This window comes from Ostrinia nubilalis, chromosome 26 (genome assembly GCF_963855985.1).
Source record: "Ostrinia nubilalis chromosome 26, ilOstNubi1.1, whole genome shotgun sequence".
NCBI lineage: Eukaryota > Metazoa > Arthropoda > Insecta > Lepidoptera > Crambidae > Ostrinia > Ostrinia nubilalis.
This window is the reverse complement of record NC_087113.1, coordinates 4,447,595-4,471,776: the sequence shown is the minus strand read 5'-3', so window position 1 is coordinate 4,471,776 and position 24,182 is coordinate 4,447,595. Positions and strand designations below refer to the sequence as shown.

At 36.6% G+C, this 24,182-nt stretch overlaps 1 protein-coding gene across 3 annotated transcripts in view; it reads right to left on the bottom strand.

Moving 5' to 3' along the window:
* The window catches only part of LOC135084469 (sex peptide receptor), a 482,468-nt gene that overhangs the window by 51,744 nt on the left and 406,542 nt on the right, over window positions 1–24,182 (bottom strand). For all 3 annotated transcript variants that reach the window (XM_063979248.1, XM_063979251.1, XM_063979249.1), the window contains 2 exons: window positions 12,965–13,240; window positions 8,935–9,172 (listed from right to left, as the gene is read on the bottom strand). In XM_063979248.1, coding sequence (XP_063835318.1) covers window positions 8,935–9,172; window positions 12,965–13,188 — 462 coding nt within the window. In that variant the 5' untranslated portion in view covers window positions 13,189–13,240. The remainder of the gene's footprint in view (window positions 1–8,934; window positions 9,173–12,964; window positions 13,241–24,182) is intronic.

The window sequence follows — 24,182 nt, the reverse complement described above, 5'->3', positions numbered from 1 at the left end:
TTCTTGAGGAGTCTTTCGACGGGACTCAACCCAACTCCCGTTCCTACCACAGTAGCTTATGTATCTTCAGTTTGTGGCAAGGAAACCTAGCTAATAAAGGTTGAGTGGTCTCAGAGCACTTGTTTAGTCTCTTATTTTTTGGGTGAGAACAGAACAGAAGAATTTAGCAGGACATCGAAGACACAAATGACTGAAAACGGGACTATTCCCACCTCTCGTTCCCACCGTTGCAACTCCTGTGTAGCCAAGATCTACTGATCTCCAATAAAAACCCAATGAAAGGGAAATCTTTCTAAGAATGAGTCTGGCTGTCCTCGCTAGACTGTAGCATATCTCTTAGACGTGGCTCATTTATCGCTAAGTGGCGGAGGCCCTCCACTTCCAGATCACTCCATCAAACCAAGTCTTTATTCTGGGGTCGCTGGAGAGTCCTCAGTCAGACACAGTATGGCTCACACAGTTTTGGCTCTAGTGATGCCATGTCGATCGGTTGATGAGCCTTATTTATGTTATCGATGTTTTTGAATTCTTAAAACTATCTGTTGATAGTTGAATAATCCACGTCAATTTGTAGCTGCAACAACCCTAAAACTATTAAAAAAATGCGTTTTTTAAATCTTCACCCATCCATAGCAAAAATTAGCTATGACGCCAACTCATAAACTCAACTCAAACAACAATATTTATTTAAAGTCGATTAAAACATTTCCAAACAAAGGAATTTGATTGTAGAAATATTTATTTTAATTTGATCAATCTTTGAGCGGCTGAAAAACGAGAGATATAGTGCCTTTTAGTTTTTCTATCAGTATTTTATACGTCCAGTTGTGGATTGTAACTGATGATGGAGCCGGAAGGTTAACTCCTCGATGGCTTCTAATAAACCCCTCAAAATAAATACTATATTCAGTTCAAGGATATCTAAATTCTTGGAAAAGCACAACCTAGACAATTTTTGGAAGATTGATTGTCGATCTTTTGTCGAGTCTGACCTACTTATCGATACTTCCATCCTTATTTCGAGATGTTTCGAGAGATGCAGTCAGGCACAGTCTGTTTTTGTGCTAGCATGGTTGAATCGAACGATTGATGATAGTGGCTGACGCATATGGATAGGCTCACGATAGTTTTTTGTAGATTCAGTTATTGAGTGAAGGTTTGAGACTAGATAAGACTTCAAGGTTAGCAATTTCAAGCCTGTTTTCAACATCAATCCCTAATTTTAAAGTGACCCCTTTGAAAAAAAAATTTCTGTTGTGTTACCATTATAAAACGGGCATCAGTAAATTAAATGATTGTCATTTTCTGCTATGGTAACCCAGACACAGTACACGTTTTATTGTTATGATTGCTATAGCCGTTCACTGTCGCGGAAACACTTGAGTATCTTATCAAATATTTTTTGTCTTTAAACCATTAAATTTTCCTTCTTTGGACTTGTTTTGTAGTTTTCATCGTCATCGATCATTAAAAAGTCCACTGATGTATAAAAATATCGATTACATTCAAAACGGAGGTTACATCACTATTTTTTGGCACAATTTTTGAAGAACCAGGCTAGGGTTATTCTTTAAAGTCTATCCATCGTAACTCGGATCCCTTACTAAACAAAATGTTTGGGATCCTTCCCAAAAAGAAAGACAAAGCCTCATTGGACGTTGGAACATAAACATTCGCATAGGTCAGTGGTTCCCAAACCTTTTTGAAGGATCATTTTTATTTTTATGTTGGCAGCAGATCTCGTTCTGGCCAGTCACATGCCTCTCAGCGAATTCTAAATTCAAATGTGAACTGTTTTATGGCTCCTGAGGACCACTAGTAGTGTTGCCCGCCCACTCTTTAGAAACCGTTGGCATAGCTCCAAGAATCGTTATATTTTACACTAGGATTTGATTATTTATTTATTTGTAATAGGTATTACATAAAACAGTTTACAGTCTAGGCTTAGACGTACTTATGGAAAAATTAAAATAAGAAACCTTTATTCGTAAAAAAATAATAAAAAAATCAGCACTCTCCTTCTAGCTCACCTCACCCAATTTTTTCGAATTTTTAATACCTTCAATTTATGTAAATTAAGCGACTATATTTAAAATAAAGAATTGGTTCAGGACCAAATATTTTATTGACATTGATAGACCAAATACTTTTGGACCAAAATAATAGTTTGTTCAGTTTTCCTCCTGCAGACTACTGATGAAGATGATTTTCCCACTGTTTTAGAACCACTGGCCTAGCTCTAGACGGCAATATTGCCCTATATTATTTGTATTTACGGTTTCTGCAGATAATTTGCCTACTGTTTGGGAACCACTGACCTAGCTCTCTAGACGGCAATATCATACCTTATTTGGTGCGTGGAACGTGCCACGTTTCATTTGTTATTTTTGACTGTGTGAGAATCAAGTCAGCAGATTGAGCTAACAAAATCAAAGTTACTATTTTCATCTGTATTTTTTCACTGCAACACCTGTGTACCCGGTATTCACAGAGGCAGAAAAAAGCAGTGAAAAATAAAACAATTTTATTGCGGTTTTTGAAAATGGAACTCTCAGCGAGTGTGTTTTGTTTTGTGTGGTTGTCATTTGTTTTTACATTGTGCCCTGATTTGTAAAACGATTTCATTACAGCTATCTGCCATTTTCTAAATAGGTACAAGGTTTTTATGAATGAGTATAATAGAATGGACAAGTTTCCAATTTTTTTCTTTTAATAAAACTTGAAAATACTTATAAGTAAAACTAATAATAATTGTGAAAGAATCATGAAAATATCTCTACAAATACAAAAGTTACAGGACTCTAAAGTTACACATAACAAACATTCGCGCAATTTTGATCGGTGTAGTTACGACATACAGTCATTCGGAGTACAAACAGGTAATCACCCCTGGTCCAGTGCTGTTGACAGATCCAATTTTTTAAAAAGTCTAGTAGTTTTTATTTTTCAGCCAGGGTCACTCAAGATTCTTTCTTAGTAAAATTGTATTTAACCTTTTTTTGATATATCAAAGACCAAGTCGTTCTTTAAAGTGTCATTCTCGACAATGCGTTAGAGGTGGTAAGCATTGTGTTTGAAACTTGAACAGGCGGCCTGACGTCACGGTATGTTGTTTCTATGTTTTAAGTTCCACGCAAAAATATGGATGGAGGTAATTCAAATAACTAATTTCTCAGCCATTTCTTGATGTATTTTAAAAAAACTTCACCGGCTTTTTAGTTTTGTTCTATATATTAATCCCATTCAGTGAAATCTAATGTTTTCAACATCACGAAACTTCTCCATTAACTCTACAAAGTTTAAAGTCTTAGTTTATTCGTCCAAGAGTCTTAGGTACCTACGTCGGTAAATATAAAAAAAAACAAAATTTTATAGATCACCAAATCAGGTGTCGTTATTTATAATATTCAACATACTATAAGTATCTTAATAACGTTTTACTTTATGAAAAGGTTTTCAATTTAACATTTTCACATCCATGTTTCCATGATTGATTGTTAATCGCACCATTATAAATGACTGACAGGTACATGGCGCAGATTAATTGGTACAAGGGCGTTACAGTTACTACGAACTCCCGAATAGTTTGTAATGAATAATTAAAAATAACATTATACATTATACCTACCTATTTAAAAAAATATAATAGTAACCCTACTAAAATTTGCAATACCTCAACTAGGTTACTAAGTTTTAAGCACTGTATTTAGTTACAAAAAAAGTGTAAGTTTAGTGCGCAAATAAATATAATATGAATACTAGCAGCTGACCCCATTTTACCCCCTTAGGGGTGGAGTTTCGTAAATAATAAATGGCTTTTATTTAGCTTTTATTGAAGATTTTGCAGGTAAAAGCTTAAAAAATAAATTTTGTTTCAGTTAGAGCACCTATGAAAACTATAAATATTTTAGAAAATGAGAAGTTGGAGCGTGCAGCAAAAATAAACAATGGCGGCGAATATTAAAAACTGTCACTAAACTTGAAATACTTTGATAAAAAAACTGTCAGGTGTATGAACGTAAATTTTTAGTAAAAAAAAAATCGCAACTGTTTCACCTCCCGGCCATAGGTACTATTACATAGCGCTAAAAAGAAAAACATAAATAAATACAATCGTTTAGATGACACAACTTTCGATTATCCTACCATAGATTCTGATACAATCTAATCATAAACAATTATTCGCATAAACTTGATATCATCGTCACTTTGAACTAAATCTTGGCAGCGAACCCATGGGATTTGTAGTGTTTGCCAAGCATTGTACTTTAGCGTCGTAAACATGCCGTTTAGCAAAGTTAGACGACATAAACTACTCGTATATTTGGATTTTCAGAATGTTAAACCACTATAATTAAAGTTAACCTAGAGTTTGTAGGTACTTATAGTAAAGATACTTTTACGTACATTTAGAAACAGTTTTATGATGACTTGACTAAACATGTAAGCGCTTTGGGATTTCTGTAAGCTTATTATGTTTTTTTTTTGTAAGTAAGTGCTATTGGAATGCACTTGCAATTGGAGCTAGTGGAGTACTCCAATTGCAAGGCAGTGATTGATATTATAACTGTATGATTGTTTAAGTTTTGTTAAAATCTTTTAGACTGCTAACAATGTATGATACGTAGACTTTAAAGCTTTTTGTTGTGTCTTCTTTACTGGTAATTTCTTCGAGATTATAGGGGTTTATTCTTAACAAGCGGGACGTGGTTTCGTGTGCGAATCTTTGTGTGGTAAATCTAGGGCACTGAGTAAGTAGGTGTTCCCAGGTTTGCGGGGTTTGGTCGTCGCAGGGACAGCGGTCATCTGCGACGATATAGAAACGGTTTAGGTATGCCTTGTGGTAACCATGGTTGGTTAGCAATTGGGTAATGGCAAAGTCTGGCCGAATGATCTCTAAGAACTGCTGCAAGGTGTCAAAAGTTGGCAGGAGAGATCGGGTATGGACACAGGTGTTCTGGTCCATATATAAAGTTTCAGCCGACATTAATAAATTTAACACCCGTATTACATTCACAAACGATGCTTGCTTATGTGAAGCAGCAAATCAAACGCACAGCGTTGAATAGAGCTCTGTAATTTATTCGCGTGTCACCCTGTGCGTCCACGCGCACTGTGAGACCTCATTGTAATGTTTCTGAATACGGGCGTTTGTATTGTAACCAAACCATTTTTTTCAGTGCAAGAAACTGAATTTCTTCCGCCACTTCTTTTCAACACCAGCCGATATGTTCTCCCAAAATGGTGGTAGGGCAAGTCACATTTGGGACGTGTAAGTGCCCAAAAAGGGCCCAATAATATAGAATTTGAAGTATTCCGCTAAAATAAGAGGATTCTAAGAATGACGAAGGTAAATCCAAAGGTCTGAAAATCAGCGCCGTGGCATAGGTACATTGTCACGGCTAATGCGGGACCTTTTTGGCACACTTTATTCTTTGTTTTTGTGTGCGAAATACACGAAACAATTTCCTTCTTCTTAAATAACATAGCCTAAGTATCGGTTTCTAAACTAATTTTGTGACTATAATGAGTGTGTTAGAATATATATATCTACATACCTGATTTATATTAATATTCCATGGTAAATATGTATAATTGGTACACTATTTAACTTGTTAAACACTACACACACAAAACATTGCACAGCCGCCATATTAAGTGACATTAAAAGGATGATGGGCACAAATGTATGGAAAGTGGTACCCGCTCCAATAGCCATAACCAATATATATTTTAAAAGGCCTTTAGATGTAGGAAAATGTCTGCTATGGGGCCAGTTCTAATTCACGTTTTGAAAGCAGTAATTCCACTAAGTATTATAATGAAAGTTTAACACAATCATCCATGTACATACGAGTATGTATTATGACTACAATCTATTAATATAACTGAAAGAAGCATTGAAAAGGAAAGGATTATACCTACGATGAACTATCCAAGCTATTAGCCCTTTATTCGCTTTCATCATCATCATCATGATCATTTTAGCCATAGGACGTCCAGTTGAACATAGGCCTCCCCCAATGATTTCCACAATGGCCGGTTGGTGGCGCCCTGCATCCAGCGCATTCCCGCTACCTTTATGAGGTCGTCGGTCCATCTTGTGGGTGGACTTATTGGGTCTTGTGAGTTTATTCGCTTTAACAACCCATAATAAAACCCTTAGAAAGTAATAAAACTCCAACCCCTTTATTAATAAAAGTTACACCCTAGTTGAACTCTGGCTTAAATTGACACTTGGTATGGAAATGACATTTTAATCCAAGGTTCTTCCTAGGTGTAACTTTTTATTAACAAGGGGGTAGTACTTCTTTAAATAAAAATATTTATTTCACAATTATCCCCATCAATAATAATAGAGTTAAGGAAGGATGCTGGAGCAGTAAACCCTTCCTGCCTCGCATAACCTAAGTACCATACGATGGACACGTATGATACTTCTTCTTCTTCCTCGGTCCCTCACTGATGAGGATCGCGACCACAGATAGTGTTCCTCCACAGACTGCGGTCATAAGCTGTGTAGACCGCACGATGCAAACTCCCGCCCACCGTCTTCCTCACCGCGTCCGACCATCTCGTCGGTGCCCTGCCCCGAGCGCGTCCCCCTTCATACTGTATGATACTTAGGTTACACAAAAAGTTTCTTTATCTTCGAACTCAACCAGATCTGAGGCTAGTGGCCATAGTAAATGTTGTTCGTCTTGGTAAGACCTTTCAAATGACACTACAAACATAACTATTGGAGCCGGGTACCATTCTGCAAAAAAGTATGTATATCTTCGTACACAACCAGATCTGAGGCTGGTGGTCATAGTAAAAGTTGTTCATCTTGGTAAGACCTTTCAAACGATACTAGACACATATCTATTGGAGCCGGGTACCATTTTGCCCATTGTCCTTTAGATTTATACAATTCGTAACAAGAATTTATTGTAAGGTTTCTGGTTTCTTAATAATTCAGAATTTAATTTAGATCTCGGATTCTAAATATGAAAAGTATTAAAATCCTGTTTATGATATATTGTAAAATGAGAAACTCCAACTTCCGCTTCCGAATAAAAATAGTTATAAAATCCTGTGCTCTGATTGGTCGACTGTTCTGATTGGTCGTTTTAAGCCGACCAATCGGAGTTGAGTAAAAAGAGGGAGAATGTGGGTATAAATAGATGGAATTTCTCATTGAGAGGCAGTCTGGACGGATCTTTGAGGTGATGCTGACCAAAGTTAAGTATACATTGTTATTTGGTACTATTATTATGCTTGTTGTGTAATTGTATTGTATTATTGTGATATTGTATTATAACACCTGGCTATGTGGCTGCGCCAGGCCTATATATTGACACCTGGCCAATTGATGGTGACATGCCACGGGGTCGGGTCGGTAGTTTGATGACCAGTATAAAGAAGGACAATGCTTATAGTTGCCGGTTATGTTATGGTACAAAACCTAAGTCGTAACCTAACCTAAACCTAAACCTAACCTAACCTAAACCTAAGTCTTAACGTAACCTAACTTAGAACTTGTGTTCTGTGTGTTTGATTATAAATACTGGTTATACAAAATACCGACCCGACCCCGTGGCATGTCACCATCAATTGGCCAGGTGTCAATATATAGGCCTGGCGCAGCCACATAGCCAGGTGTTATAATACAATATCACAATAATACAATACAATTACACAACAAGCATAATAATAGTACCAAATAACAATGTATACTTAACTTTGGTCAGCATCACCTCAAAGATCCGTCCAGACTGCCTCTCAATGAGAAATTCCATCTATTTATACCCACATTCTCCCTCTTTTTACTCAACTCCGATTGGTCGGCTTAAAACGACCAATCAGAACAGTCGACCAATCAGAGCACAGGATTTTATAACTATTTTTATTCGGAAGCGGAAGTTGGAGTTTCTCATTTTACAATATATATTAAACAGGATTTTAATATTTTTCATATTTAGAATCCGAGATCTAAATTAAATTCTGAATTATTAAGAAACCAGAAACCTTACAATAAATTCTTGTTACGAATTGTATAAATCTAAATTTTAATGTCACTTAATATGGCGGCTGTGCAATGTTTTGTGTGTGTAGTGTTTAACAAGTTAAATAGTGTACCAATTATACATATTTACCATGGAATATTAATATAAATCAGGTATGTAGATATATATATTCTAACAAGTGCAATGCAAAGTAAGGTAAATGTGTATGTTTTAGTCCAACGCGTCCCGACGTAGGTACGGTTGTTCTATTCAAAATCAATCTACTTATCGTTGAATATTATCCATAACTTATTGGATTCCAACGTTTAGCAGTACTTTACCTACATGTTGTGGGTGCGAAAAGTTGTATCTTTGAAATAAATATCTCGTGGTTTTTCTATAATAATAATTTGAATACGATCTGAATATCCAAGTGGAAAAGAGTCTGGTTAGAAACAATAATTGAGAATCGCTAAGTATTGGTCGAATCAAAAATTCTTAGTGGCCTGGCGCTTGGCCAAGAAGTTGCCCACATATTGCGGCCTCAGCAGATGTCTTTAGGAACGATGAATATGAATTGGGTATTTTTATGAGCTGTCAAAGCGTGTTCTCCCTGCAGATATTGTGCATGTGCGCGCCTCCATAAGCTATTTTATCGATTTATCGTCTGAAATCATTGATATGATTTTATCATGGCGCGCATCCTAGCCCAACTGATAATGGTAAAAGTTAGCAAATAAAGAATCATAATAAAAAATTAAAGTCCGGTCGCCGAGCCGATGGAATTTCGTCCAATGACCTCAAGCTACCCATCCTTATCACTCGCGCGTAATTATATTGCTGACGCGACTGTGCAACCCGCGGCCGCAGTGAGTGTCTTATTTGAATTGTGTAATTGGTACTACCGTTCTATTCATAAATAAATAAATAATTAAGAAAAACTTACCTCATTCATATAATTCCAAGCTTGGCAGGCTCGAACAGGGCTCAACGGCTTATAATGGTTCCCGAAGGTGTACATATAGAACAGCCATGGCGCCGGGAACAGCATGGTGAACATGTCGCACAACGCCATGGACATCAGGACTATGTTGGTGGGAGTCCGCATGTGGCGACGGGAGAGAACCACCACTATCAGAGTGTTGGCCACTATGGTGGTTGCTAGGAGGAAGGGTGCGATGTATCTGTAACAAAAAGGTTAAATATTCACATCATCTATTATAATTATCTGACTTAAAAACAGCAGGTTCTCAATTTTTAAATAAATTTTAAATAAACAACTTGAAAAATCGAAACTGCCTAAGGCGGGACTCGAACCCACGATTTGCACTATTATCAGATTTATTAGCAGGTTCTCAGTTCGGTTGGTTTTTTTTACTTAAACAGATGCGAAATATAAGGCCTAATACACGTCACTTTACCCTGTTTTTTTCGGCAACCCGAAGACAGGGTAAAATGGCGTGTTTTGAGGGAGGACTATTTAATTCAAACTTAGTCTAGAAAATGAACTAGACTGAATTTTTGAACAAGGATACGTCATAATACATAAATGTAAAGGTTTATAATAATATAATGTTTATATTATTATGTGAAATGCCAATGTTTATTGCGTCCCTGGTGACGCTATTTTCAAGATGGTTCCTACAGAATACCAGCATTCATGTTCTGAATGGAACATGATACAAGCTGAGTAGGAGCCATTTTGGTTCAATAAATTATGTATGTAATTTAAATTGTGTAAAACGTTTCTTTGAACCAAATAAACTATTTTTCTTTCTTTCTTTCTCGCCGTGAAGCAGAGTCAAGGACACTGACCGCGATTATCCGGATATTTGATTATCCGGAATACCCCTGGTTTTAATTTATCCGGATAATCGGATTCTACTGTACATTATTATTTTTTTACAGAAGGTAAGCTTAGGAAAGTAATCCTATTCTTTCAATCTACGTAATTATATTACCCTCGATCTCTCGCAGCCATTTTCCAGCAAACGCTAAACCATTAAAATACACAAAATATCGACATTCATTACAAACGTCGAAATCAGACCCCAGTTCCATCATTAGGACCCTCAGTTGTCATTTTTATAATGAGATGAAAAACCGCCCGTTTTCAAATTGGATAAAGTTTTTTGTGAAAAATATTATTTCTCAATGCTGCCGTTGCGCGTTGGTTTTTGTCATCGTTTTGAAGGGCTATATTTTTCTCGTTTGGATCTCTAAGGGTGATTACCCATTGTTACATTTCTCGAGAATTCTTTATAGGTATTGTAGGGGTTTCAACAACTGAGTTAACAACAATTCTAGTGTCCAACCTTAGAGCCTTAGGCTGAGTTGCACCAACATACTTTGACCGTAACTTTAACAATAACCGGTGCTTTTTTTATGGAGTTTGACAAATTTTTAACGTTTGCTAAAGTCAAAATAAGATGGTGCAACTCTGCCTTAGATGTCTCGTACCGACCGAAGACTTTACATGCACTCTAAAGGTATGATTATCATTATTTTTGTAAGCAATCAGGTCGTTAAACTATGTCAGACTGCAAGTAACTTAAGTTAATTGTAACAGGTGCTTTTTTTGTGCAAAAAACGTACAGCATTAAGTGCTGTCGACTGTGAAACAAATATTAATAAAATTCAGTTATTCGTAACATACTTTTTTTCAGAACGACGACTCAAAAGTCGTCGTGCCACTCGAAAGTAGTTCGAATTTTTGTTAGAGTTAATAGATCTATTTGTATACTAATGCGTGATAAATTAACATCAAGTAAATTTTCTAAGCTTGTTTGAATGTAACTCGTACACTCAGCGTCAAATAGTTCGTGACACCCAAAGTGGCCAAAAAGTTGACAACACAACTTTATTCCAATGAGGGCTATCGTTTTTAGACTTAACAGTTGGCACCCCTGGCGATTGACAGGACCTTACTCTACAGTGGCGCCATCTTGATGTCTGCAAATACGAAAGTCCTCCTACCACTTTCGCGCTCACCAGTTGGTGCCACTGTCTTCGCTACTAGCAAGTGACAGGACCTTACTCTACAGTGGCGCTAACTGGTGAGCGCTAAAACGATAGCCCTCATTGTAACAAAGACGTGTTGCGAACTTTCTGGCTACTTTAGGTGTCACGAACTATTTGACGCTGACTGTACCTATCTACCTCTGAGTACTGCAATATAGTTTGTAACAAAGTGAACCCTACGAGCATAGAACCCTGGACAAAGTTGCTACGTGTCTACTTGTCAGAACCAGTCTACCGCGAATTCAAACGGCTATATTGAACTCTGGATTAAAGCGATTTCTAGTTGCGATGCTTTTAGTTGGTCTATTTTTCCTCAATAAATATAAAAGTATACTTGGATACCCGTGTGGGACACACAAACAGAAACTTTCTAATGGTTATTAATAAAACGAGCTCGTTACAGATATTTTACTTTGGTAGTAAGGTAAAGCCTTTTTTGAACTTTATCAACATTGAATGTAATTTATTCTATTTATTTCTGGCTTTACTAGCGCTTTGAGACACATGTACAGACGACAGAAGGGCCTGTTCATCATCATCATCATCATTTCAGCCATAGGACGTCCACTGCTGAACATAGGCCTCCCCCAATGACTTCCAGCGGCCTGAATCCAGCGCCTTCCTGCTACCTTTATCAGGTCGTCGGTCCACATTGTGGGAGGACGTCCCACTCCAGTTCCAATAATAAATACAGTATCCCGTAAAACTGGACTTTCGTGTGAACTCGTATGACGTGTGTTTTAGTGGCAAAAACACACCTATTTCAATTACATAAGGTGCTAAAATGTCCGTACCTGCTACCTCGGAATAAAACTACGCAAGGTATTTCGCCAAAAATAAAAATAATAAGTAATACAAATATTTGCAAAAACATTAATCAACTTTTGATGAATAGCCACTTCAGCAGGAAAAATGGCTACTATGGTCGCTGGGATTTATTTTATCTGTAGGCATATCCACAGATTATATATCACCTGTCCCAGCCTGTCCCATACCTTTTATTGGGACAAAGGAAGGTAATCAAAATTGTAGCTACAATAAATATCTATACAAATATTACAAAAGGAAAGAATTGACTGTCAGAAACCAGTGGACTGATTTCAAAAATTCTTTTTCCATTACAATACATTGTTCTTTATGAACATAGGGGGTACGATACGAAGTTAGCCTGGTCAGCTGATAAAAAACTCATAAAACTAATTTATTTTTGTAAGTAGGCTTTTAAAAAGCACTTTTAGTAGTAATAAATAAAGCATTTAAAATAGAGTCTGACTTTTTCATTCGAAAGTGATGATAAAGTATTTGAATTAATAAGACTACTGAATAATCATATTGTGATGCCAATCATCAGTCCTTAACCTCGAACTCCTCTTATGTTCTTTTGATTAATTTCTTTGCGGGTCCAATCAATGACAGTTAACTTTCCCCCGGGACAAACTTGACCTTCACTGGTTGGGTTTTTATTGGCGGTCAAGCTGTAGATCCTGGCTACACAGGAGTTGCAGCGGTGGGAACGAGACGTGAAAATAGTCCCGTGTGGTACCTACACCGCTAACAATAGAACATAAGAACTAACAGTAAGGGAGAATGGTCGAAAATGCGTTCACCTCGGATTTCTAGTTGGCAAGGTATTAGACCTTCACCGGTGGCCTATCGTGTTTTTATGGGTTAAAGGTCATCGCACATTTATCAACCCAAAAAGGGATCGTAACCGTATCAACTCGAGGCGGTCAGTATTCTTTGTATGAAACTCCATACTGCAACGCATAATTACCCGCACCGTAACGTAAACGCCTCGCCTCGCGTTTGACAGCTCGCAAAAGGCGATACGGTGTTGATCCCTTTCCGAGTTGATAATTCAAATTCAAATTCAAAATATTTATTCATAGCAAAATACATATTGCGTTGTATAAGTCTGCTATGAACTTAAATGTAAGAATAAATGATCCACTTACCCATACATAGGCTCGGCATAGCTGATAGGGAATTCACAGGTGACATTTAGGTACACATGGGAGTGATTTGAACCACAGAAGTCATCTGAAGTAAAATTCGAATATTCATCTGTCTGGTTATCAAAATAACTATAATTCTTTTCTGTCGGGACATATTCTTCGTATTTAGGCTTGGTTTTATTGCTAAAGTCTCCGAAATACTCCACCCAGTCCTTGTCCGCCATCTTGGATTTTAAGGCGCTGTGCGCATGATTGGATGTCACATTATTGGGTGATCTGTGGACAAAGAAAGACATAAATTAATACATGATTATATTGGTTTATCATAAGATTGAAAAATTATAAACATTCTATGTTGATTATGCATTATTTTATGTCAAAAATTATGGGGAACTCTTAGGCTGAGTTGCACCACCTAACTTTAACCGTAATTATAGCTTTAACCGGAGTCTTTTGTATGGAGTTTGACAGACTTTTGACGTTTGTTAAAGTTAAAGTAAAATGGTCTTAGCCTTAGTGTTTTACTAGCTACGGTAACATTTAGCATTCTACGCTACAAATACACTGTAGCGAGAACGCCGTAGTAGCGTTCCTTACTACGAATGCACCGTAGCTTAGCTTGCTACTTACTACGAGTGCACCGTAGCTACGATAATACCGTAGTAGGGTATTTGCTACTGAGGTTCGTAGCAGGCAATCTAAAGAATGTGAATGTACAAATACCATAAAATATGAGATGTTTAGATCTCGTTTAAGGACGTAGCACACTTATCAATCCGGAAAGGGATCGTAACCGTATCAACTCGAGGCGGTTAGTAGTCTTTGTATAAAACGCAAACTTTTCCGCACCATAAAGTAAACGCCTCGCCTCGCGGTTAACAGCGCGCGAAAAGCGATGACAGCTCGCGAAAGGCGATACGGTGTTGATCCCTTTCCGAGTTGATAAGTCTGCTATGACCTTTATTCCCCTCGAAACAAGAGCGACATTTGCGGCGCAATAATACTAGGCTGAAAGTGGCGTTACGTATTTTTTTTAAAGTTGGTAACTACAGTCAAATCTGGAATCTATTAACATACAATTTTTTCCAATTTACCAAGATTTTTGCTTAAATTATAAAAAAATCCTTTATTTTGGCTATAAATTAAAAAATCAACGATCTTTTGTATCTAGTACAAGGATTTCAAAACAACAAAGAAAGCATTTTTATTACCAAGTTACATTTTATTTCACCTATTGTATACAAATTCTTACAGCAGCAATACAACCAAATAAAAAGTTGGGTATTGGTTTGTTACAAAAGCTCTAAAAAGAGCTTTCAAAAGTTAATCAAACAACGCAGCGACCGTGTTTGTATTGTACCCGTCGATAAAGGGCACACATGAGTGGACCAAAAATTTAAGGGCATCGCGTGCGTGGAACGAATATTTTTTAATTTTTTTTAGTATCTTTTTCTTTTTTAGGGTTCCGTAGTCCTGACAAGGAACCCTTATAGCTTCGCTATATCCGTCTGTCTGTCTGTCCGTCCGAGGTTTTACCGTGGGACACTATTTAAGTTGTGAGCCTAACTATGAAAACAAAGTAGTTTATTATTAAAATGGTATTGATTGCGTTTATTGGTATTGTTTTTCATGATTTATGTACTTTTTAATGTGTCCGAAACACTTTTCATAACATTTTTTCCACTCAGCTTGAGGCACCTCCAAAGCATGGTTTTTGACCGCACCGACAGTTGCTTCTGGCTACATAAATCGCTGTTCACGCATTTAATTTTAATATATGGGTACCAAAAGAAGTGTTTAGATTCCAAGCAAGAATTTTGTAGCGTTGGACCTGTTAATTTCATATTTTGAGTGTTCAAATAGTCAGTTGTTTGACGAGACGTGTAAAAGCTCACATTTTCGTCACGAATGGCGATTCGACTATGCTGGTCAGTTTCCCTTATTAAACTGAAGACTTTTGGAAAAAAAGTGGCTGTTTACTATTAAGAATTAACCATTCTAAATTTCTCTAGTGACGTTTCTGTCATATAATCGGATATTTGGGAAAAATAGGCGACCGTAAGTTTCAAAGTGTTCCGAGCGCATGGGACTTTTGTTGGAATTGGTTCATCTTAAAACATCTCCATAGTCGATAGCTGTTTATTTTCAGGATCATTATGCATAGATCCTTAATTCGTCAACTGTCACAATTTTAAAAACGGCTTTTAAAGCTTTTTAAACATATTTATCAAACAGTTCCAAGGACTAAACGACACAAGCGTCCTGTAGAGCGTTTAAAAAATTTTGTGACATCCGTAAAGAAAAAAACGTATTAACCATAATATGGTCATACAATATTTTATTACTGCTAGTGGAATTAATGCTTAGGATTATATCAATCCTACGATATATCACATGACGAGGTTTCTCTTCCATTTTTCTGACAACATCAATGTTTTCAGCCACTATTAGTAATTTTGGACGACTTTCGCAAAGTTCACTGGTGAGCCAATGGCATACAATATTATACTTCTTAAACTAGCGTTTTACAATGGTAAAGGACAGATCTTAATCACCAAAAGTGAAATTTAGCTGATCGCTTCAGTTTTGTATTGATTAACCACGTCGAAAGTCATAATAAATCTTTGCGCAAAAATTTCCGCAAGTCAATTCCATGTTTTTGTAGTCAAGATAATTTTCAATTCAATGTTAATAATACAAAACGTGCTCAAATGATAAAAAGTTTTGAATGAGGTTGTAGTCAAAAATGTCAAACTTTTCATTAAAAGTATCAGATGTCGTCTAACAACACGTTATGTTGTCGAGGCTCACAACTTAAATAGTGCCCTAGTATTGGCACTAGAGAGCTGTAATTTTGTGGAGGTATTAATCACGCCGACAAAACGGTAGAATAAAATTTTGAAAAAACATTTTTTTTGTGTAGCTCCCCTACATGTAAATAATAATAATAATAAACTATGGTTAAAACCGAAGACCATAGGGACTTCGAGTAAAAATAAAGAAAACGTAACAATAATAATAATAATAATTATGGCCGGGCCACTTTTGACCCGTGAGCTCCAAAGCGTACAAACATAATAATAAATAATTTATTTCAGACTTTCATCCATAGTGAAGTAAAGTGAGGATGAATTTTTTTTTCTTCTTCTACCCCATCGTGTGGGATATTGTTGGATAACTCTTTTAAAATGACTTAGGAGTTTCTTTCATAATAATGGTGCTTTTTCTGCACTTCCAAGGAAAACTATAACGGTTAAGATAGATCAGTTAGTTTAAGAGAAATAGTAGTTTAACTCATGTATTATAAAATTTTATATCTAATAACGACGGACAACTACGGAACCCTTCACTGCGCGTGGCACAACAGGCACTTGGCCAATTTTTATTTTTTAGTATCTTTACCTAAAGTGCCTTGTTGACCATAAGTTGTATTAGGCTGTTATGGAAAGGACTATGCTTGGTGTTACTTTACGAGCTTCAGAAATGAGGAGATCCGTAAACAAACTCGAGTCGCTGACATAGCCCGATGGATTGGCAAGCTGAAGTGGCAATGGGCAGGGCACATTGTACGCAGAACTGACGGATTAGCTAGCTGAAGCGGCAATGGGCAGGGCACATAATTAGTACGCAGAACTGACGGCCGATGGGGCAGCAAGGTTCTGGAGTTTAGGCCATGTACCGGAAAACGCAGCGTGAGACGTCCTCCCACAAGGTGGACCGACGACTTGATAAAGGTGCGACTGTGGAAGTCATTGGTGGAGGCCTATGTTAGCAGTGGACGTCCTGTTGAGGCTGAAATGATGATGATGTATTAGATTTAATTTTAATGCTAGTTGCAATCTAAGTGCTATGCTTAGTTTAGCTTAGCTCCTATTATTAGCTGTTGTTATTTTTTATAGCTGTGTGCAAACTGCAAACTATGTAAATAATCATCATCAACATCATTTCAGCCACAGGACGTCCACTGCTGAACATAGGCCTCCCCCAATGATTTCCACATCGCCCGGTTGGTAGCGGCCTGCATCTAGCAATAAAAAATAGTATTTTTTTCGGTTCAAGCACGAATTAAACTACGGAATCCTTCAACATATAACCAGAGGGTCCAATTATATGCCGGCATCTCAATTTCAGACCACAGACGAGTTTAATTACAGACATAAGAGCACTGAAATTTAATTAAATAGTACGTAATTTCGGCTCAAAGGCGATTTCTGAGAAGGACTCCGCAAAAACTTGGCTACGGTCTGCGTTGTAATGACCGTAATTTCGATAGAGCAAATAAAGTTTTACTGATGTCGAATGTATGCTCCAAGAGACCGACTAACAAAATGGCTCAGAACCTAGTTTTTGTATAAATTAATGGCATTATTAAATAGGCAATTGTGATTTTGTAATTTGCTACAGTAGGTACTTACTCTGTTTTACTGTGTGACTCTGGCAGAAGGCTACCCTAACTTTACGTGGATGTTGTACAAATGATCATCAGAACGCCAAAACCCCGTCTGGCCAGCGTGGGGAGTAGAACGCAAAATTCTACATTTGTTTCTGATAAATTAGCGAGGGTCAAGCACCTGAAGTGGAGGTTAAATGACTTGATGATCGATTCATTTGTAAATAGAAATAATTACTACATAAAGTGATCAGTAATTTCATGTTACCTAGCCCGTAAGTGTATCAAATGAGAAATTGTAAACTCATTCGAAAGAGTCATTTAAAAACTATCAACATTTTTCCTGCAGATTATTAAACTTACTCCAATGCCGTCAAATTAAAATAGACGAGTATTTGCTATAAAACTGTAACGTATAATATCGTAACCAACTTTACCTACGCCATAAGCTAGGTTTAAGGCCGCCAGATGGCGGTCGTTAAACTAATGGGTGGGTAACCTACACGGGGACTAACGATGGATAGCTTTGGGATAACATGTCTTTTATGTTACACAGGGTGTAAAAAATGCACCAGGGAGCATAAAACTACGAATACTGCACATGTATTGTAAAAAGCATCAGGGAGTATGAAATTGTACATTCTGCATATTATTATCCAACTATAGATTTACTAGCAGTAGAATAGAATAAACATTTATTACAATGGTCATCATAAAAACAAAAAGATAAACATAAAAAAGTAAATAGTACGAGTATACAGGGTGTCCCGTAATGTAACGTCAAGCCGAAACTGGGTGTTGAGGCAAGTTGTGCTGGTTATCAGAAAAATATAAAAAAAAATCTATGTGGCATATTTTAAAAATAATAGGCATTTAAAAAAAATCAAAAAATTCTACTCCTTGTGACGGTCCTTTTGCTCGTGTTGCCACAAATCTTCACTTTTTCCAATTTTTTTTTTTGTTATGTAACCCTGAATAATGCTTCTCTAAATTGTTATCAAAATTACAAAACCAGCTGCTCCAGCTTGGATGAAAAAAATACATTATTCCCAAAAAAAAATTCAAAATAAAAATTTGGCCTAGTTTAAACTGACTGTACTGAAAAAAAAATGTACTACGCGAGTGTGGCAAGTGACGTCATAATTTGGCGCATTTAGTAAGGATTCCAAAATGGTATAACACTTGGTAAATGTTTGCTATAATTGTCGACAATTTTTGTTTTTTTGGAAATAGTCCCGTTTTTAACTTTATCTACCTTGGTTAAAAATTATTACTCTAATGTGCCCAAAATTCAAGTTTCTGTGACTGACTACCGTACAGCCAGTCACAGAAACTTTTGTCACCATGACAGTAATTAGTAGTTGACATACTGTGACAAAAGTCACCCGTGCGCGCGCGCCTTTACTACCTGCTCTGCCTGCACTTGTACTTGGTAACAGGGATAATAAGGATATGAAGTTTCGGTTATGGATACGGTTACGGATATTAGAATAATATTATACCGGTTTCGGTTACGGTCACGGATATGAAATCATTTCAGATTATCCGAAAGTCTCGGATAATTTCGGTTACGAAATTATTAGAATTTCAAAAATGTAGGTATAATACAAATAGCAAGATGCTGCGTGAGCGTGACCCACATAGCTACTTTATGTACCAACTAAGACGACACCTATGTATGATAAAGGTAAAACAGGCTGAAATATTAGAAGATGCCAGCGAATGCCAGACAATTTGGTAACAAATATTATGATTTAAGGTACAATTCCAAGATGGGCCGCAGACCGCAAACTGCAACCGCAAACTACAAAACTATGAAATCGGCAGCGCGGCATTGCAGCTGCGGCGTGTATACTGCAGATTTCATAGAGTTTTGCAGTTTGGCCTTTATCCGAAACTATCCGTAACTTTTTAATCAGTTTCGGTTACGGTTATGGAAATTTTTTTATTTCGGATATCCGATAGTTTCGGTTACGGTTACGGATATCCATAACATCCCTGCTTGGTAAGATGGCCCTCTCCGTCCCGCTCATACCTTTTAAAATGGCTTCTCCACCTCACTTAAGCCAGAAACTTGAATTTTGGGCACATTAGAATAATATTTTTAACCAAGGTAGATAAAGTTAAAAACGGGATTATTTCCAATAAACAAAAATTGTCGACAATTACAGCAAGATTTTACAAAGTGTTATACCATTTTGGAATCCTTACTAAATGCGCCAAATTATGACGTCACTTGCCACACTCGCGTAGTACAATTTTTTTTCAGTACAGTCAGTTTAAACTAGGCAAAATTTTTATTTTGATATTTTTTTTGGGAATAATGTATTTTTTTCATCCAAGTTGGAGCAGCTGGTTTTGTAATTTTGATAACAATTTAGAGAAGCATTATTCAGGGTTACATAACAAAAAAAAAATTTGGAAAAAGTGAAGATTTGTGGCAACACGAATAAAGGGACCGTCACCTGGAGTAGAATTTTTTTATTTTTTTTAAATGCCTATTTTTTTTAAAATATGCCACATAGATTTTTTTTTATATTTTTCTGATAACCAGCACAACTTGCCTCAACACCCAGTTCCGGCTTGACGTTACATTACGGGACACCCTGTATAGCATAAAAACATAAAGAAGAGAAGAAAGAACTAAAAGTGTACTGAGCCCTGTCACTATTAAAAAATTACTGGTAAATTACTTTTAATCAAAAATAAATAAAAACTTGTGAAAAAAAATATTACGCAATTATGTTCTTAAGAAAAACTGGAACTTTTATCTTGAGAACTATGAAACATTAACCTTTAAAACCATTACCTACTTTCCTTTTTTCTGCAAACAAATTTTCAATGGCCACATTAAAAAAGGTTCGGCAAAAAAACTTTCATCTGAAAAACGATGAAAAAGTTCGTGAGTGTCAAATGCTAACACCAACATCGGACCGAGTTTATATGGTGTTGGCTGACGTCACCTCTAGTTTTCGACGAAAAAGAATTAAAAAAGTTTTTATTTGCTACGTTTTTTCGGATTTTTGGGCGTCAAAGGCTGAAAATATATTTATTCAGTCCGCGCGAATAGACACTGGAATTTTTAAAAATATAGCAAGGTAAAAAATCACTCAAATACAAATTGACATTTTGGTTAGGTGACTTGAAAAAAAAGGTCCTACTGTTGACTTAAAAAGATCCATTAAAATCATACCCTCTTACAAAAAGGTAAACTCGCGGTAATCACTAGTTTTAACCATTTAGTATGGAAATGTAACATATTATTTTAAACCAGTGTTCATCGCGGGTCCAACTTTTTTTTAGTAAAGTTTAAAGTTTTTTTTAAGTTAAACATTGTTTATCAACCCATAGCGGTGTCCAATACCTGACCACAATATCATCCTTGATACCTCAAAATCTAAAATTACCTTTGAAATATCTCCGCCATCCATCACTGGATCGCTCACATCCCCTGGTGTCGGGTAAAATAATTAACACGCACCCTGGAGAGTTCACCTACTCGTAAAAATACGCTAATTACCCCAAGGGTGTGTTGCCAGTTTGAAAGTCATCGTGGTGAGATTTTTTTAGAGAAAAAGTTAAGTGTGCAAAAAATTAAGCAGAGTTTTTTCCATTACGGCTGAGAGTGTTGATGATGTACAAATGATTTTTTTTTATGTGATAGGAGGCAAAAAAAAAAGGATAAAAGATAATATACCCTTTTCCTGGAGTTTTAAAGTGTCATTTGGTGGATACTTCTTGAGATAATTTTATGAAGTTTAGCAGTTACACATGATGCTTCACTTTCCTGTCAAGAAAAGAAACCAAGTGTAGGATGTGACTATCGCCCATATTCACAAACATTACTATGAGGTCTCACAGTGTGCGTGGACGCACAGGGTGACACACAAACCAATCACAGAGCTCTATTCAACGCTGTGCGTTCGATTTGCTGCTTCTTAATCAAGCATCGTTTGTGAAATACGGCTATATGACTATTCAGTTTGCAGATAATTGCATACAATATTATGATGCATTAGCGGATAGATAAGTCCAGCAATATCTTGCAAACAATTCTTATAAGTAGTTTAGTGTCATTGAAAGTCACACAGTCCACACTATCTCTATGCCAAATTTCATCAAAATCGGTGCAGTGGTTTAGGCGTGAAAGCGACACAGACAGACAGACAGAGTTACTTTCGTATTTATAATATTAGTAGGGATTATTTTAACGCGTACGAAGTCGCGGGCATAGCTAGTACACTCTATAGCAGAGCCCCCATCGTCTTTGTATGGGAGACATTATCTCAATTAAAATGGCATCCAATCTGAGGATGTAGGGGAGACAGGGGTGAGTTGTAACAGAGGAGAGTTGTGTCCTTGTCGATTTTTGGAAGTTTATTAACTACTAGTGAGGTCGTAACGTAGTGAGTATTCATGGATGTTTCAAACATGGAGTGCAGGTGCGGTTTTGTTCCCCAGTCGATGAAGCACATGATGTTGTGCCCTGAGTGCCCGAGCATTTTTAATGAATGCTGATGACAACGCCACCCTTGTAGCGGAGTTTTGGGCTGACACTGTGTAGGTTTGTTGACGACACGATAAGAAGAAGTGCGCGTATATTAGCTCAAGTCTCGAGCTACCAAATGCGCGCTGTTGCGAGCTCGCTGATAGAAAATAGGTTTCCAATAATCAACAATGTCACAACTCTCCTCTGTTACAACTAACCTCGGTCTCCCCTATGAAGCAAAGTTGGAGTTACAGGGCCATATACGGGTATTATTAATTCTTGTGGGGGTACATTTGAAGTTGATGTACGCGCTCTATTACTTAGCCTTAATGAAAATGACATACAAGTATTAATTATGTATAGTTAGAAATAGATTCAAGTTTGTGATTAGTTCAAATATTGATCTGCCAATTTACTGTTTTACAAATAAGTATAAATACAAAAATCTTTATTGTGAATCATAGGTGAAACGGTGACATATTACAGTAGGTGTCACTATGTTCCGCTCAAAGAGCATACAATTTGTCAGACAACAATAAAAATTGGCAGTTACATAAACTAATTAGATTTATCGTCAAAGATAGCAAAAAAGGGCCGGTTAGAAAATCTTCAAGACCTTCAAAAGTACTTGAGCTGGCTCTTTGAAATAAAAACTAAGTAGGTAATTTAATTAAAGCTTTTTTGGGTTCCGTAGTCCTGACAAGGAAGGAACCCTTATAGTTTCGATATTATGTCTGTCTGTCTGTCTGTCCTAGCTTTTGCTTGGAAACTATTGGCACTAGAGAGCTGTAATTTCGTGTCATGTCATGACACGCACTTGGTCAATTTAAAAAATAATAATTATGTTTTGATTCGTAAAACTAGACCAGGTAGGTACTTTTGAAGATGTTGAACATTTTCTAACCCTTTTTCTTTGCGGTCAGGTGTAGTTTGTATTATTTACTATACAGGGTGGAAACGATAAGTGATCTCACCCGATTATTTCTAAACTATACAAGATATCGAAAAACTGGTTACTGATCCTGAAAGTGCTTCACGAGCTCTTTCAAACGGTGCTAATAATAGGTTTCAGAATAAACTGGAACTATCCGAAAATTCAATGTTTCCGTCTATAGTCTTAAATGTATAAACCATTTCGTACTATCACATCGTTCACATTTCGTCGGCATACATTTAGTATGGGAGCTGGAAACATTGAATTTTGGGATAGTTCCAGTTTATCCTGTAACCTATTATTAGTACCGTTTGAAAGAGCTTGTGAAGCACTTTCAGGAACAGTAACGAGTTTTTCGATATCTTTTATAGTTTAGAAATAATCGAGTGAGATCACTTATCGTTTCCACCCTGTATGTGATATAGGTACTAAAGTATCTTTATAGTTTAGAAAAAGCCTTAATATATTCGCTGTTTCCTAATCTCATTTATCAAAGGTTCCATTTACTCAATGACTGAACACAATTGCCACTAAAGACATTTTACTTATTGAGTCATTGTGTTTTAACACCATTTGCACGTTAAAAGGCTCGCTGCTTTTGTATAGCATAAAAGATTAATAATGAAAATCAATTAGGTATTAAAATAAACTAGCTTCTGTGTGCTGTTTTGCTCGCATAAACTTTGTTTTATTAATCGAAGTTCACTATCAAAAAAATACAATTGGAAATTCTCAAAAATATGTTATTCAATTAAAACCAGTATTTTGGCACTTATGAACGTCAAAAATAAAAAGGGGTAGCCCTTAAGGGGCACTTTATATGTCTCCTTATCTTTTGGGTCCCTTCGAGACAAACATTATGGCAAATGCTGAGAAGAAACGCCGGAACGAACTCAGTCACCACTAGTTGCCAGTCATTATTTGAAACTACTGTCACTTTCTTCATTGTTTACTAAAAAGCATTACATAAGATTAATTTTCCATCCCCTTTAGAAAAGTGATGGGTTCCCTACAAATGATCATACCTTTGTGTATTGTCGATGATACTAAAGAAACAATTTTTCATTTTTTCTTTTCTTCCTTTCCCATTCATTTCAGTGATTTTTTTTATAGAACTTGTAATTTAAAACTTTAATTTGTTTCTTATTACAAAATGTTTCATTAATTGTTCAAAGAGTAAAGTCATTTAATTATAACAAACTAGCTTTCCGCCCGGAATTTTGTCTGTCACAGAAAAACACTATCGCGCGCGTCCCTGATTGAAAACCCGGGATAAAAACTATCCTATGTCCTTTCCCGGGACTCAAACTATCTCTATGCCAAATTTCATCAAAATCTGTTCAGTGGTTTAGGCGTGAAAGAGAGACAGACAGACAGACAAAGTTACTTTCGCATTTATAATATT